Source organism: Leptidea sinapis, chromosome 15 (genome assembly GCF_905404315.1).
Source record: "Leptidea sinapis chromosome 15, ilLepSina1.1, whole genome shotgun sequence".
NCBI lineage: Eukaryota > Metazoa > Arthropoda > Insecta > Lepidoptera > Pieridae > Leptidea > Leptidea sinapis.
In genome coordinates, this window is record NC_066279.1 from 12,105,998 (window position 1) to 12,121,881 (window position 15,884).

Below are 15,884 nucleotides of genomic sequence, written 5' to 3' on the forward strand. Positions count from 1 at the left end.
ATTTTTAAATGTCGGATTTCATTGAAACTTTGCACACTTAACAACGACCAATAAAAATACAATAATTTAAACAGTCTGTCCCATTTTCATTAGCTTGGTATGTTTGTAAGGGAGTCTGTGAACGTTATTTGCGATCCCTTCAAAACGTGGGATAAATTTGAAACTTTGAACTGGTCAAGGACTGATGTCAATTTAATAAATTATAAAGTCTGTTCCATGTTTCTTATCTGAATCTTCAGGATAAGCTATTTTTTAGTGTCCGACACCTAGTTGTGTCTTTTGTGCCGAAGTCTACGGCGCGTGCTAACTCGTTACGACGATATTATCATCGTTTTAAGATGAAAAAAGCATAAATAATAGTAATAAACAAAAAAAATATAGGTTTTAAGGAAAACAAAACAGTAGAAAATAATTTTTAATCAGCTCAAATTACGAATAGTGTGATCAAGTAACAAGAAAATTATATTATTGCAAAAATAGCGTGGGGTTAACATATTATCTTAAAAATGACTCTACTTTTACCAATATATTATTTCATTTCATTAATTTATTCTTTAATAGAACGGCGTGAGCCAATTAGATAAATAATTAATTTTAATATTTTAATAGATTCTGTAAATTTTATTAGGAACAGACATAAACTGATGATGCCTACTACTCGGCTAAGTCGAGTTAGTAAGTCTTTTGTGGGGCGATGTGAATGCTTTTACAACAAGATCCCAGAAAATGTTCAAAACAAAAGTATTACGTTATACAAAAGAATTGTTAAAAAACGTTTGTGTGGTAAAGGTTACTATAACATAAATGACTTTCTTAATGATACCACAGATTGGGAATGGAGTGACCGCCCTCAGGCTATTAAATAATAAGTTTAACTGTACAATATTACTTTGTAAACATATTAATTCGATGAAAAAAAAGCCCGCTGAGTTTGTTGCGCCCATTCTTCTCAGGTCTGAAGGATTCATTTTGGAATGGGTAGTAGTTTTTTGACTTTCAATAACATCCTATTTTGAATAAAAATATTTGAATTTGAATTTGAATTATTAATGTTGTTTTATTTTTATATAAAAAGTGCTATTAATCATTAAGTCATGTGTAAATCATCAGAATATATGAAATTTAGATTTAAAAAAAACAGTTAATTACAATCAAACAACATTACATGACGTGTACAACTACATATTACACAAATAATAGTGATTAATACAAAATTTACTGATATTAACTAATCATAAACATCCAAATACCGTTCATCCATTCCTCTCACAAAAACGAAAGCACTCTGTTAAAATCGTCTGCCACCCATCCGCAAATGTATCACAAGCAGGGTTGGCTTCGAGAAGAGCGTTGAGAGCAGAGAGAGACCTGGGTATAATATGTGAGCACAGCGCTACTAATCTACATTTTTATTCACTTAGAAGTTTCCTCTCTTTCTGTCGCATGACTCTTACCTCTTCTGACGACATTAGGGTTGACTTCTTTACCTAAAACTGTACCTACCTAGTATATGGCCATTTTATAAAAATTGCTCAGTTTTTTCTATAATATAAATAGGTATATAATCGTAATTTTAAATCAATATTCTTTCGTTATCAAACCAACATTACTTGCAGATAGTAATGTATGCGTTGGAACACCACAATATAGTCAAATCTACTGAGTATACTTATAGGAAATAAATAGGTAGCTATCATGAATGGTAATTTCATTATTACGTCAAATAAGATTGTTTCAGCGTCTTAAGGACTTTTAAAAAAATTCAATTAGGATCGCAATGATCTTTAATATGCTTTGCTTTATTTATGTTTCTCCATTTTTAAAATATCAAAGTAGGTGACAGCAAAGATCGAGCCTAGTCTCTGCTCGTTACATACATACATACAAAGGTACTGTGTGTTACCGGCTGGCCTGTTGTGTGGAGGCCGCCGCACGTACTTACGATTTCGATACCTACACGAGGAGTGAGATAGATAGGTCTACTAATACTATAGTAATTTATGCTATCTTGTTTTGTTCAAGGGATGCAGGTAAAAGACAAACTCCGTATCACATTTTAGCTTAACATCTTATGTCTCAAGGTGACGAGAGCAGTTGTAGTGCCGCTCAGAATTTTTGGGGTTTTTCAAGAATCCTGAGCGGCACTGCTTTGTAATGGGCAGGGCGCATCAATTACCATCAGCTGAACGTCCTGCTCGTCTCGTCCCTTATTATCTTCTTAAAAAAAAGCTTCCGGTTCTGACTTGACTTGAAGAAGACACACAATTTTTTTTAAACATGCAAAAGTATAGTCCGGGTTTGTGTTAAGGAACTTTTCATCCATAAAGAAAAGGAATGAAACTTTCCATGCATAAAAAGTTGGATGTAGGCAGCATTCGGATCCTCTGCTATATAATTATGTAGATATATTTGTCCGAAATATTTATTATACTTTTAATATCTGCAATCAGCCATACACTTATCAGCAGATGTGTTGCGAACATTGGCACTGCTGTGTATTTTCTGCATAGAGAAATTCCTTTTTTTTAATTCGACATCAATATAAAAAAATCCTGATGTAGATTTTCAAATGAAGGAAGAACTAACGAGTTTTAGTGATATCTATATTTATCCTAAGATATAGCCTTTCCTAAACGTCAATCCAACATTGAGTCTTATAAGATATCTCTAAAAAAGCTGTAGTTAATTCTCCATAGAATTGTTTTTAACATAATATGCATTTAGATAAAATGGCCACCAGAACGCATCACTAACCATTACATTTCGTCACTTTTAATTATAAATAAAACTTGTGAGAATCTACAACCCATTTGAAAATATATATAATTTATATACCTCCGACCTAAGAAGATCGGGCGTAAGAAACCAGTTCAAAATGAAGTATTATTTTTCTAACTGTTAAGTGTTTTTTTTTCAGGCCATTTTAATAAAACAGAGTTACAAACATTTCAATTCGATATAATTGCTGTCTAATTCAAAGTTTTTATTCGCTTATTTAAATTGAAATAAATCTGACTATATTATTTAAACCTAACATTCCTACGAGCTGATATCCTACAAATATCTATCACACAGTACAATGGACAATAGTTTAAGCTTGTGCAGTATTACTAGCAATATCTTACGATATAAATCACAACCAACTGTATAAGTGACTTATAAGAACTACGTCATAATAATTACTAATGTGTTGTTTCTTTTATTTTATGAAAAAGTTATAATTATAGTTAATGCAGTGATAAATTAAAGCTGAATAATAAGAATTAATTAATTTAATTATAAGTAAATTAATGTATAGTAAGATCAATAGCATATCTTTACGAATAAATAAGTAAATAGTATAGGTACTTTTTGAAGAACAATTTACAACGTATTTAACAGCGACTGAGGTTGAGTTGATAAATTGTCAATGAATAGGTATACTATTTCTGTTTATCGTTAAGTATCACTCTCTACTCTGTGGTTTTATAATAATTAATATTATATGTAACCGCTCTTGGTATGCTCAAAAATATTTTATTAATGACTTATTCTTAAAACTTACCCTTATAAGAAACTGCACCAGGATTTCTTCCATAAGAGCTCTCGCCATAATCACCAATCGTAACTGGTCGGGTTGTGATAACATGTCCATTGGGTCGACTAATATAACTAGGACCATCCGGTTTATCATCAATATTCTCATAAACTGGCCTCACATTTGACAAACCTGGATCGTTAAAGGTTTGATTATCATCATCATTGTAAATAGCTGGTTTCATTGGTTTTGTTGGCTTTTCGTAAGTATCGTATAAGTGATGGGTACCATATCCAAGATGGCTGCCAAATACCGAATTGTCGTCGTAATTAGGTTTACTTGACTGACTATATGTGGGCTTGGAGTACTGATTTTGATTTCCATAGCCATAAGAGCTTTGGGAGCCATAATTCTCTAATCCATTTGTATTTTGCGTTGCACCATATGGACGGAGGTTTTGATTGTAATTATTTTCACCGTAACTTGATGCGAGACTAGGAGCGTTGGAATTTTGAACGCCATAACTTTGAGTTGTACTATAGCCATTTGAATTATGAGTTTGACTAGCACCATTTGATTGAGAATATTGTGAGCCATAGCTATGGCTCGCAGCATATCCATTTGAGTTTTGTGTCTGACTGCCTCCGTAAGATTGAGTATTATGTGGGCTGTAAGTTTGGCTTGAACCATAGGGTGGTATGTTGCTTCCATAATTAGAGCCCAAATAACTGTTATAATTGTCACCATGTCCTGTTCCATATGAGTTTGTATTTTCATTGTAACTTGGTTTATTATAATTTTGAGCATATAATGGGCGTTCATTGGCGTACAGACTATCGCCATAAGACGATTGACTTGCATGAGAATTTTCACTATTACTTTGACTAATGTATGAATTTTGATTTGATGGTTTATCGTTATTATACGTATTATAATCATTAATCTCGCCTGCACCATAAGCTGGTTTTTGTGGTCTGTAGCTTTGACTTTGTCCATAACCAGTTTGACTCCATGAACCATGATTGTATGAATTACTATTATGTCCTTGGTTTTGACCGTAATTTTGAGCTGAAGACCCTTGAGAAATTCCATAATACGGTCTTTCATATGGTCTGTACGGTCTCGGTGGATCGTAAATTTCAACATAAATAGAGTTATCCTGAGAATTTCCGTAGTTACTAGCATACTGACTATTATAATTAGGTTTATTTGGCTTTTGACCATATCCTGAACTAGGTTCTTGACCTATATCTGGCTTATATCCTTCATCTTGCGATGGTCTAGGGGGACGTTTTCTGTTAGGTCTTACTATATATTGGTATTGCGGTTGTTCTGGGGTGTAATCAGGATTAATATATTGTGGGCGAATAGGTTTTGAACCGTAAATATCTTGCATATTATCTTCTTCTGGGTAAAAAGGATCTGGGCGGTAGCTTTGAGGTCGATTCCCGTGGAAGTTCATAACGTCATAGTAATTTGGTCGGAGGATTGGCCTTGGTCTGTACGGAATTTCCTGAGGTCTGTGGTCTCCATAGCTAGGAGGTCTACTGTAAGCTGGAATTTGGTTGTATCCATCTGGTCTTTCATTTTGATCATAACTTGGTTCTGGTTTCAATTGACCGTATGGTCTACTTTCGTAATCATCAGCAAGTGGACGTTTTTCATCTTCTTCAGGTCTAAACACAGGTCGGTGTTGAGGTGCCGGGGCTGATACCTCGAATTCTGGGTCCATTGGTTTTGGTGGGTTCTGCTCGCATTGTATTCTTCGAGCATAGACATCATAGTCAGGGTTGCGTTGCAGAACATTCTCATCTTTGATATCCTTTTCACTCATTTTGCTCAAATCGCAACTTGAGTTTCCTTTGGCACCAATTCTGTAAAAAATATAGAAATATCTTTGTTATCTAAAAATAATAATTTACTTTAACTCTTGCTTATAATTATACGTAGTCTTCTACGATGATGACCTTCTTTATTATTTGTAGTAATAATGAGAATAGTTATTCCTTTCTTCTGAAAGGAACACAACTATTAATATAGGGGGCAAATGGGCTCTGAACCTGATGGAAATTGGTAAGGCAACTTGGTGCCCATGGACATGGACAACACCAGAGGTCAAGAGATGTGCCGGCCTTTAAGTATACTCTATGCTTGAATCTTCCTAAGTCGTATCGGTTTGGGAAAACTGCAGCCGGTAATTGAATCCATAAAGTGGCTGTCCAAGGCAAGAAATTTCTCACAAAGGCGCGGTTGTGCCAGACGCAAACGGGTGAAATTTTGCATTTGAAAGAATTTTATATCTGAGTGATTTCGAAGATGCATGTTGACCAGCTCTGATATTTGAAGAGTTAAGTCCTAAATTGGATTTAATAAGCGGTCTGATATTTTATAAATAGGCTTACGCGGAAATTTTAAAGTTACATTGAAAGATATTGTATTATATAGTTCTGTATTATTGATATTATTATTGAGGGTTTGTATAGAAACTACTGTCGACCCGTTCGTCCCAGTGAACGAACCTTTTTTTCAATGTAACTCTATGGGAAATGTTTGAACCTGAATAGTTTTTCATACCGATTTCCGACTACCTAGAGACCCAAACTCAACGATTTTAAGCTGTACTCATCAAGACCTTTTCCAACGATTTATTACGAGGGGTCTGTACCAATTCTGGTTCCTAAGGAGTAAAATTTCCAACGCAATCTTTGCGATTCATATACATAGATAATGCATCATTTTGCGGCGCGTGTTTAAGAATTTCATACACATCTATGACGAATTTGACTGGCTGAAAAGCCAAATGTCTGTTGTTTGGTGATACCTGTATGTTTTCGATGTGCTGCGATTCTATTTTTGGGTAATTCATTATTTTAATGATGAATGATGGAATAATGATTCAAATGTGAAAAATAATGCCATCTTTCGTAGGACTAGAAGTTGTACTAAAGTTTCCACACCATTTCACTGAACAATAGTTCATTATAATGATAACACAGACAATGTATCACTGTGACTCTCGGAGGCGGACTAAGAATGTAAAGGGGCAGGGCCGGCTGTTATGCAGTGTCACTGCCAAACCTGTGTTAAAACATATTATCACCAGTAGCACGCCGTCTTTCTGATGAATTGTCTGTGTTATGAACACAAAACAAAGATATCATGACTTTACGTACCCATATGCATATGCTTGGCATTGTTTATCCTGTTTGCAGATTTGCTCGCACTCTTTTGTTGTAAGCTCAGACACGTTCCGATAGATGGCGCTGTTCGGTATCTGTTCGCCAATTGAGACACGCTCGAAGCAATCTGAAAATATAGGTATTTAATTATTTATTTGTACTTACTGAACTTCATTGACACACCACACAATTCATAACGGGTTCAAACGGAACGATTTAAGTCGATCAACACAGTTGTAAAAGTGGAAAGCGAAGTTACACTTTCAGACAATTTGATTAAAATGGGTTTAATATTGATAACAAAGGTCGCCTACGTTAAAAAATCCAAATAGGCAAAAGACAATAGCACAGACAATAGTGTGCAATTTAATATTTGGATATCGAAATATTCATACGAATTGATAGTATGAATAGAAAATCCGTTTATAGGAACCGGGAACATGAACTTGCGGGAACCGTTCTCAGCTGGGCAAATGAGACCTAACATCTTCGTTTAAATAAAAAAATAAATAAATAAATAAATCTTATGACTCAAGGTGACGAGCGCAGTTGTAGTGCCGCTCAAAATTTTTGGGGTTATTCAAGAATCCTGAGCGGCACAGCATTGTGATGGGCAGGGAGTATCCATTACCATCAGCTGTGCGTCCTGCTCGTCTCGTCCCTTATTTTCATTAAAAAAAAGCTGAGTGAAAGCTTAGCATAATCTTTGATTTAATTTTTATTGTTATTTGACAGCTGAAATTATACTGAGCTTATACTAAGACGCCCAATACAAAGTTCAAGTTCGCGTTTTATTACACTCAGCAAAGCTTAGCACACTAGATCTATGTTGTTTCTGAGGAAATTAGCTTATCAGAGGATACAAAATATATAAAAAGGCGTTCGAATATAACATTAACAAATTAAATATGTAGGTAGTAGTATAGTATATTCCATTGGTTCTTTTATAACCAACACATATAAGTTGAAAGGTTTCCAACTTCTATCGAACGGATTTTTGTTGCTTCGATTTTGTTGAAATTCTGTGTAGATGGTTGAAATCGCTAGCGATTTAGAAATTGATGATCTAAATTGTTAAATGGCTAACGTTTTACACACATTCAGGTTGCTGCATGCTACACACACTAACATTCACGAACACACACACACACACACACACACGCGCACACACACACACACACACACCGCCCGGCTTCGCTAGAATAGCTTTTGAGCTACCAGCATATAGGAGGTTTTTATTCGGTAGCGGGACACCCAAATGCCACATACTGTTTCAGGGCCTAAATACTTAATTGTACTTACCTCCTCTCGAAAAAGATAACTTCAGGCTGATGTGACACTTATTATCTTTATTACGTGTAAAAGATACTTTTGTTGCGAAATTCTAAATATTTTATTCTTTATTAAAACGTTTGTGTGGTAAAGGCTACCGAAGTATTGACAAGGACTTTGTAAATAATACCATAACATGGGAATGGATCAATCACCCCCAGGCTATTTAACAAATAAATTTAAAAATAATAGTTAAAAAAAATTCAACTAAAAAATAGAAAATAAATTTAAATTAAAAATAGTGTAACAAAATATATTTACTGTAAAAAAAGCGTGGGGTTTTTAAGATATTATTAAAATAATAATTCTTCTACACCCCATGCTTTTCTTTACAATATTTTTTTTTTAATTTTTTTGTCAAATTTGTGTAATGTCATCGGTCCTCGATAAATCTACAAAGTTTGAACGAAATCTAGCCGTTTAAAGTGGGTCAAAATCGCGCCCAAAGAAGTCGGTTACAAACATACATTCAAACATACAGGTGAAGCTAATATAAAGCGTATAAAAAGAAGCTCACTGTGGTTTTAGCGCCCATTCTTCTCAGATCTTAGGTACCTATATATTTACCGTAAATAGAATGAGACGTTCAAAAATCAATCGAAAACCCTATATTGATAGAGAATAGAAATTAATTTGACCATCACTTTTGGTCCATGAAGAGGCCTTTTAAAAACTTATCCTTTACATGTGGTAACTATTTCGATACTGAGACAATCAATCTCGCGTCTACAATCGACAATTTCCGGAATGGTTACAATGGATTACGTAGTTGTTTTTATCAAAGCACATGGATCGATGCGGGTTAACAAATCGTAATTGATTTACAAGTACTTTGGTGTTAGCAGATTATTTTGTAAATGTGAGGAATTTATAAATGCAAATATTTTTATTCAATAATAGCTGACCCGGCAAACGTTGTTTTGCCATATAAATTATTTTTAGAGTTAGACCATTTCTTGGACATTGCAACATTACTTTATTATTCTAAAATAAAAGATTTTTTTAAACTAAACGTAGCCTAAGTTATTCCTTATTACATCAGCTACCTGCTAATAAAAGTCCCGTCAAAGTAGGCCCAGCCATTTCAAAGATTAGCCGGTACAAACAGACAGACAGACAGACAAAAATTGTAAAAAATGTTATTTTGGCGTATATATGTATTCATATACATAAAGTAAAAACAGTTATTTCAATATTACAAAGACACTCCAATTTTATTTATATGCATGTATAGATAAGATAACATGAAATCAATTCTTGAAAGTCAAAAACTACTACCCAATGGAAAAAGTATGCCTCAGACCTGAGAAGAAACTCTGTATTCTTATTCAACTTCCCGCTAAGAAAATTTTAAATTTTCTGAAAATTCGGGAAGTTGTTGGTTTTACCCCGTTTTTAGAAAAACGAGTTTTCACACGATCTCGACGTATGTGTCTGTGTGTGTGTGTGTATGTATGGATTTATGTAAACCTCTTATAACTTTTGAACTGAACTTGAATTCGTCGTGGTTGGCGCCATTCAAAAGAGCTTGACCAAACTTACTTGGATACCATTCGGACCGGTAGAATACACGTCGATCTCCAAGCCGGTCAAAATCGGTCGATTCGTTCGAGAGTTACCGTTGACGAAAGAAAACCGGAAAAAGTGTTTTTTCGGAATTTCTTCGGATTTCCCGAGTTCGATCAATTGAAACTCTTGAAGATTCTTTATGAGGCTCAAACAATTGCGTCGAATGCCACAACTACGTGAAAATCAGTTCATTCATTCAAAAGTTGTTACCGTTTGAAAATTTAAAAATTATTATTTTATTAAACTTTTACCAGACTTGAACTCAAAGAGCTCAATAAGATAGAGTTCTATATTTAGTTAGTTTGGCTTAACTCCTTAAGCTCGAAGATCTCAAATCAACGCAAATTATATTTTTGAGCTTGAAGACCTCAAAATCGTCACAAGTACAATTTGAAGCGTGTAGGTGTGGAACTAGCGGGACGTTACAGGGATGACCTTTAGGGTCAACTGTTTTCCTAATTTTTTTTTACTTACTCGTGCACAACATTGAGTATTTCACGTTTGAACATTTTTGTTGCATCACTTTACATATATTATAATTGAAATGATTTGTAAAACGATGAAGCTGTAAATGTTGATTAAAAAGAGTGCCAATTCTTCTCGGGTATATATATTTGTAATTGACTCTCCCGAAAATCTCGAAAATGATACCCAATTTGACTTTATTGTAAAAGCCACATCCGCCATCTTGGATCTCAAAATAGATGTCATTTTCGTAATTGACACTCACGAAAACAATAATTGCCCCGTCTTGACATGTTGGTGGGATGACTGCAGGGAAGATCTTTTCCGAAGTGGTGGTATGTTTAAAAAAAACTTTTCACATTCATAATTGTCATATCCTTGACTTCCATGAATAAAGTGATTTTCGATGATTGCTTTGAAGAATCAATAGCAGTAATTATTATATACAATTGTTTTCAACTATTTTCTCTTTGGTAACCGTAGATTAATATTTTCAAATTTCAAATTAGAGCAATCAAAATGGTGATATCAATAAATTTGAAACCAACAGCATTGGAATATTAAGATCTCAATTCTTAAACTTGAATATTGAAAGATGAATATTATAACGTTGAAGTAATATTTTTACTTCTCTTATATTTATTTATTTAAGTCTTTTTCATCATCACTTTTGGTTAACTCTTCATTTATTTAATTTGTTATGTATAATTAATAATCGTTCAACATTGTTATGCTTATCATACTAATTATACACTTCATATACGTGGGTAACATTGAAAATGTTTAGAACTGGCCAGTTAGAAACATTGCTAATAAAAACTTTTTTTGAATTTAAATTTTAGAACTCTTTGGTAAACTAATGTAGTTTAAAGCATTCATTTGCCATTTGTTTTGGTGTATTGGCGGCAAATCTTAAACTCTTGTTACACGTGGAAATGAACCTAACGCGAGAAAATTTTCGTTCAATGACTTATTATGACTTTCGTTGTGGGCTTACTCAACAACAAAGCTATGATAGGCTGCGATTAGCATTTCTTAATGAAGCCTCATCTCGTGCCACTATTTACAATTGGTTTTAACGAGTTTAAGCATGGACGTAGCAATCTCAATGATGATCCGCGTGAGGGACGTCCTTTAACAGCGACTACTGAAGATAACATCAGTGCAGTGCGACGCATGATAGAGGAAGATAAGAGAGTGACCTATCAGCAGATACAGGCAAGCCGAGAACATTTAGGCGTCAGGCAGCTTTGTACCATATGGATTCCCCATACTTTAACCGACGAACACCGGTGTGGTGTCTGGTGTCGCCAAATGTTAGATAAGTTCAACGGCGGTGACTCAAATGTTGTATTTGACATCGTCACATGTGATGAAAGCTGGATATATTGCTACGAACCCGAAACCAAAAGACAATCAGCTCAGTGGGTGTTTCCTTTCGAGGATCGGCCAACTAAGGTAAAGAAAGGAAGAAGTCAAGGAAAAAAGATGAATGCCTCATTCTTTGGTCGGAAAGGTCATTTCACGACAATTGTGCTAGAAGATGGAAGGACAGTTACTGTAGACTGGTATGTCAATCGCTGTTTACCTGTTGTCTTGGAAAAAATTCGACAGCAGCGCACTAGAAGCGGGATTCTCCTTCACAATGCTTCAGCGCACTCCGCATAACGGACTGTTGAATATTTGACTATGGCAGGTGTCGAGATAATGAGTCATCCTCCATACAGTCCTGACCTGGCGCCCTGCAACTTTTATTTATTACCAAGAACTAAAGATAAAATTCGAGGTATTCGCTTTAAGAGCCCTGAAGATGCGGTGAAAGCGTACGAAAATGCCATAGAAGAGACCCCTAAGGAAGAATGGGCCCACTGCTTTTCTCAGTAGTTCCATCGAATGCGACGATGTGTAGAGAGGAACGGAGATTATTTCGAAAAACAAAAGTATTGGCAACTTTCTACATTAAGCCGTTTTTCATTTTCTAAACATTTTCAGTGTTACCTAGATATAATTGGATCGTAAGCTCTTGTGATTTTTTTACCTGTAAAGGCATGTCTTATTGTTTTATCCTTTATGTACTTACAAAAATTATAATTGTATTATGATGTGTTGTTGGTGTAATTTTATGATCTATTTATTAAATGTAGAGCTTTTTTTGTTTGGTTATACTGCGAAAACTAATGAGCTGATCGGAATAATACTTATACCATAAGATGCAGCGTGTTTCGGAGAAGGTTTTAGTATATGATATGTTAGTGATTACATATCCGGAACCTATATTTTTTGACCAATGACATTTTATTATATTTTTTATGAAAATAAAGGACGAGACGAGCATGACGTTCATGTGGTGGTAATTGATACGCCCTGCCCATTACAATCCAGTGCCGATCAGGATTTTATCAAAAACCCAATAACTCTGAGCGGCACTACATTTGCGCTCCTTCACCTTCACCTTCACCTGTCACCTTGAGACATAAGTTTTTGAGTCTCATTTGCCCAGTTATTTTACTAGCTACGGCGCCCTTCAGACCGAAACACAATAATGTTTACACATTACTGTTTGACAGCAGAAATAGGCGCCGTTGTGGTATCCATAATCTAGCCTGTGCAAAGGAGCCTCCCACTGGTGGCAATTCATACAATGAGCGGGTGCGGGTACTTAGTCTATACGGCTAAACAACATTTGCCGGGTCAGCTAGTATTATCTTATATATATTATCTAATGTTATATTTCATACCTTCTTTATTACAATATAGTTCTTTCTACAAAAGTAAAATAGTACGAGAAATAAATATTATTATAGATTGTTCTTTTGTTACCCCATAGAAGTAGCTTATAACTTCTTGCGTGCGTACATAAGAACACACACTTTTTATATACTTTAACTTTGGTATATCAAATAAAAAAATTAAACTGTTAATATTTTTCTTTTTTGTATATAAGTTTTTACTTGTTGTAACTGCATTTCGGTACATTATTTAGGCAAAATAAAAATATACCCTCTGATTAAAATAATTTTGATTGGTTTAGGCGTTTTGGAATCGTGGCAACCAAAAATCGGCATCTGAAGCAAACAAAACGTCTCTGACACGGTAAAACTGCTTACAGAATGCGAATCCGTGAATTTCATGTGAGCTTGTTTTTAAGTAAAATATATTTACTACATGTGACGGTATTTTTAAGTAGGTAAGTTTTTATGAGTGGTATATCTCAAGAGTGGCTTTATGAATAAAATTTTATGATTGAATGGGTAATAACATTTTTTCACCATTTGTGAAAATAAGCGAGAAACATGGACGCCTTAGCAACTCGCCCAAGATGTCCAAGGAAATTTCATCAGCCTGGGATTCCATCACTGCACAGGGACAATGACTCGCTGACCCATTACGCGAAAGATGAAGCTGTAAGACCGGGGCTCTCTTTTCGTGCCAACTCAGCTCTGGAAGATCTTGTACATGTTACGGAAATTAACTCCTGAGTTGGCGATGATCCTGGATTCTTTCTAAGAAAAGTATACGCTCGAATTCGTACCACTGCATTGCAATAATCTCTGCCATCTTCACCAAAGTCTATTATCAACAGCCAGCTCTTGGGATACCTAAAGAAGCACCAGCGGATCAGCGATTGCCAGTATGGCGATTTTCTTGTACATTCATCCCATCTATGAAGATGGTTTAAACTGGTTGAGTCGAAGGGCGTTAGCAGTGAGTATGCATTACGAAAGCCTTCGCCCGAGTAGGCCACAAGGCACTTGTAGCGGAGCTGCCCTCCAATGGGCTTCCCGAGAACTTATGCAAATGTGTAACTAACTTTTTGGCTAATCAAAACTTTATCACTATCAAACACACACATTTAATTTTAAATACAAAATAATAAAAATATATATTTCCTCATTGAAATCTAGAACGTAAGACTAAAACTAATAAAATTTTCTTACCTTCCACCGAAGTTCCCAAATGAGAGTCAATGGTCAGCGTAAGAACAGCCGACGCAAACAAAAATGGCCAAAAAATCAACACGTAAAGCATAATGATGCAATCAACAATCCATAATTTAAAAAAAGAACTGTCACAATTAGCGCCGACGCGCGGTTCCGGTTTCGCGCTGAAGCGCTTTTTCAATTGTTTTTTTTTTATTCTCTCAAGGATAAGGATGCGTCCATTCAGTTTTGGTTTTGCAAATGTTGTGGCGTAAAACTTGTTGGGTATGTGTGATACGGTTGGTTGGTTATCTTGGTTTTAGTCTAAATTATATAGATGAAGCAATTACACGGTTCCGCATGTTTCGTATCTAAGTTTTTTAAAGTTTTATGCCACATTAGGTAACATTATATATATTTAACCTAACATTATACATATAATTTCAATACTTATTGCTAAAAGTGCAATAATATGCAAATATTTTCTTCGTATTTCATGTAAAAACACAAGAGATTTTCTTCAAGTATATTAAATTTAATTATTTTGCACACCTATACATGACATGATCCCGTTCCTGTTGACAATTTGGGACTTCGGTTTCATACGTCTCAGTCACAGTTCATTACGTAAAGATTTGCAAATGAGTAGACCATTCACTTAGATCAGGGGTGCTCAAACGGTCGATCGGGATCGACTGGTCGATCGCGAGTGCTTTTTGAGTCGATCTCGAGAAAAAAATCCGGTATTTTAAACTAAAATCGGTAATTACGTACCATCTTATGAAAAGTATGCTCAGGACATGCAGTGTCATGCAGATTCAACATCCAAAGTCGCTTTTTAGTTAAACTTAGAACTTTAGAATGCGTTTGTTTTGTAAGAACCAATAATCTCGCAATTTCGAATAATAATTATGAGTTTTTTCATTGACATTTAAGAGCAGACCTACACTTACCTTGACTAAAAAAATGCATATTTTGCGCAAAAATAATATCTATGTCATCGTGACACTCTATCTAGACGATAATCCTTCATCACACATACTTGAAGCCTCTCAGAGCCGACCGATCGTAGTCTAACAATTTTGAGGTAGATCGCCAGCAGTTCAAGCTTGAGCACCCCTGACTTAGATCATTTATACGTCTAGATAGGCAATGACAGCTGAGAAAACGTGAAAAACACACTAACACAAAGTTTCGTACAAATCGCGAGTGTAAGACGTTGCTTGTCACGCACTCTAAACTAATATTCCGGGCCTGTTTTTACCGGTTAACGTTAGGGTTGCCAGGTGTAAACAGATATTTTATTGTTAATTATTTATAGTCATCTGTTTTTGTTTAATACAAAATTAAAGTTTTTTATTTACTATTTACGATAAACTATGGTTGCCAGTTAAAAAAAATGGCCGCAAACAGAGGTTGCTATGATTTTAATAAACATACCTCGCTCTAGGTAAGTGTGAATACAACCTCTATTAGCGGCTATTTTTAACTGGCAACCATGGTTTATCGTAAATAGTAAATATAAAACTTCAATTCCGTGTTAAAATGATAAAAAAAAACAGATGACTACAATTTATCAACAAAATGTACCTTTATGTTGGGGCTGGCTGAAAGCCGTCAACCATATTTGTTTCAATTCTTTTCAGAATTTCCTTTAAAATGACATACACTAGAGAGACATAGACATATGGGTGCAATTTAATATGGCTCATACAATGCTTACTTCCTAAACGTTATCGATACGAATCGAGCGATGGGATCTTGAAATATTATTTTAATGAATGAATGAATGAATAGTCCTTTATTGCAAACAATGTAAGATTCGTACAATATATATAGCCTGATCTAATCTAAATAATATTGTAAACTAAGTAATAATCTAATCTAAGTAATATTCTAAGC

The 15,884-nt window shown here is 34.9% G+C and overlaps 1 protein-coding gene across 1 annotated transcript in view; it reads right to left on the reverse strand.

The window, feature by feature from the left end:
* The window catches only part of LOC126968291 (uncharacterized), a 76,133-nt gene extending 61,911 nt beyond the window's left edge, over positions 1-14,222 (reverse strand). The window contains exons 1-3 of the mRNA XM_050813199.1: positions 14,001-14,222; positions 6,691-6,823; positions 3,545-5,391 (exon numbers count right to left, since the gene is read on the reverse strand). Coding sequence (XP_050669156.1) covers positions 3,545-5,391; positions 6,691-6,823; positions 14,001-14,091 — 2,071 coding nt within the window. The 5' untranslated portion in view covers positions 14,092-14,222. The remainder of the gene's footprint in view (positions 1-3,544; positions 5,392-6,690; positions 6,824-14,000) is intronic.
* Positions 14,223-15,884: the final 1,662 nt, after the last annotated feature.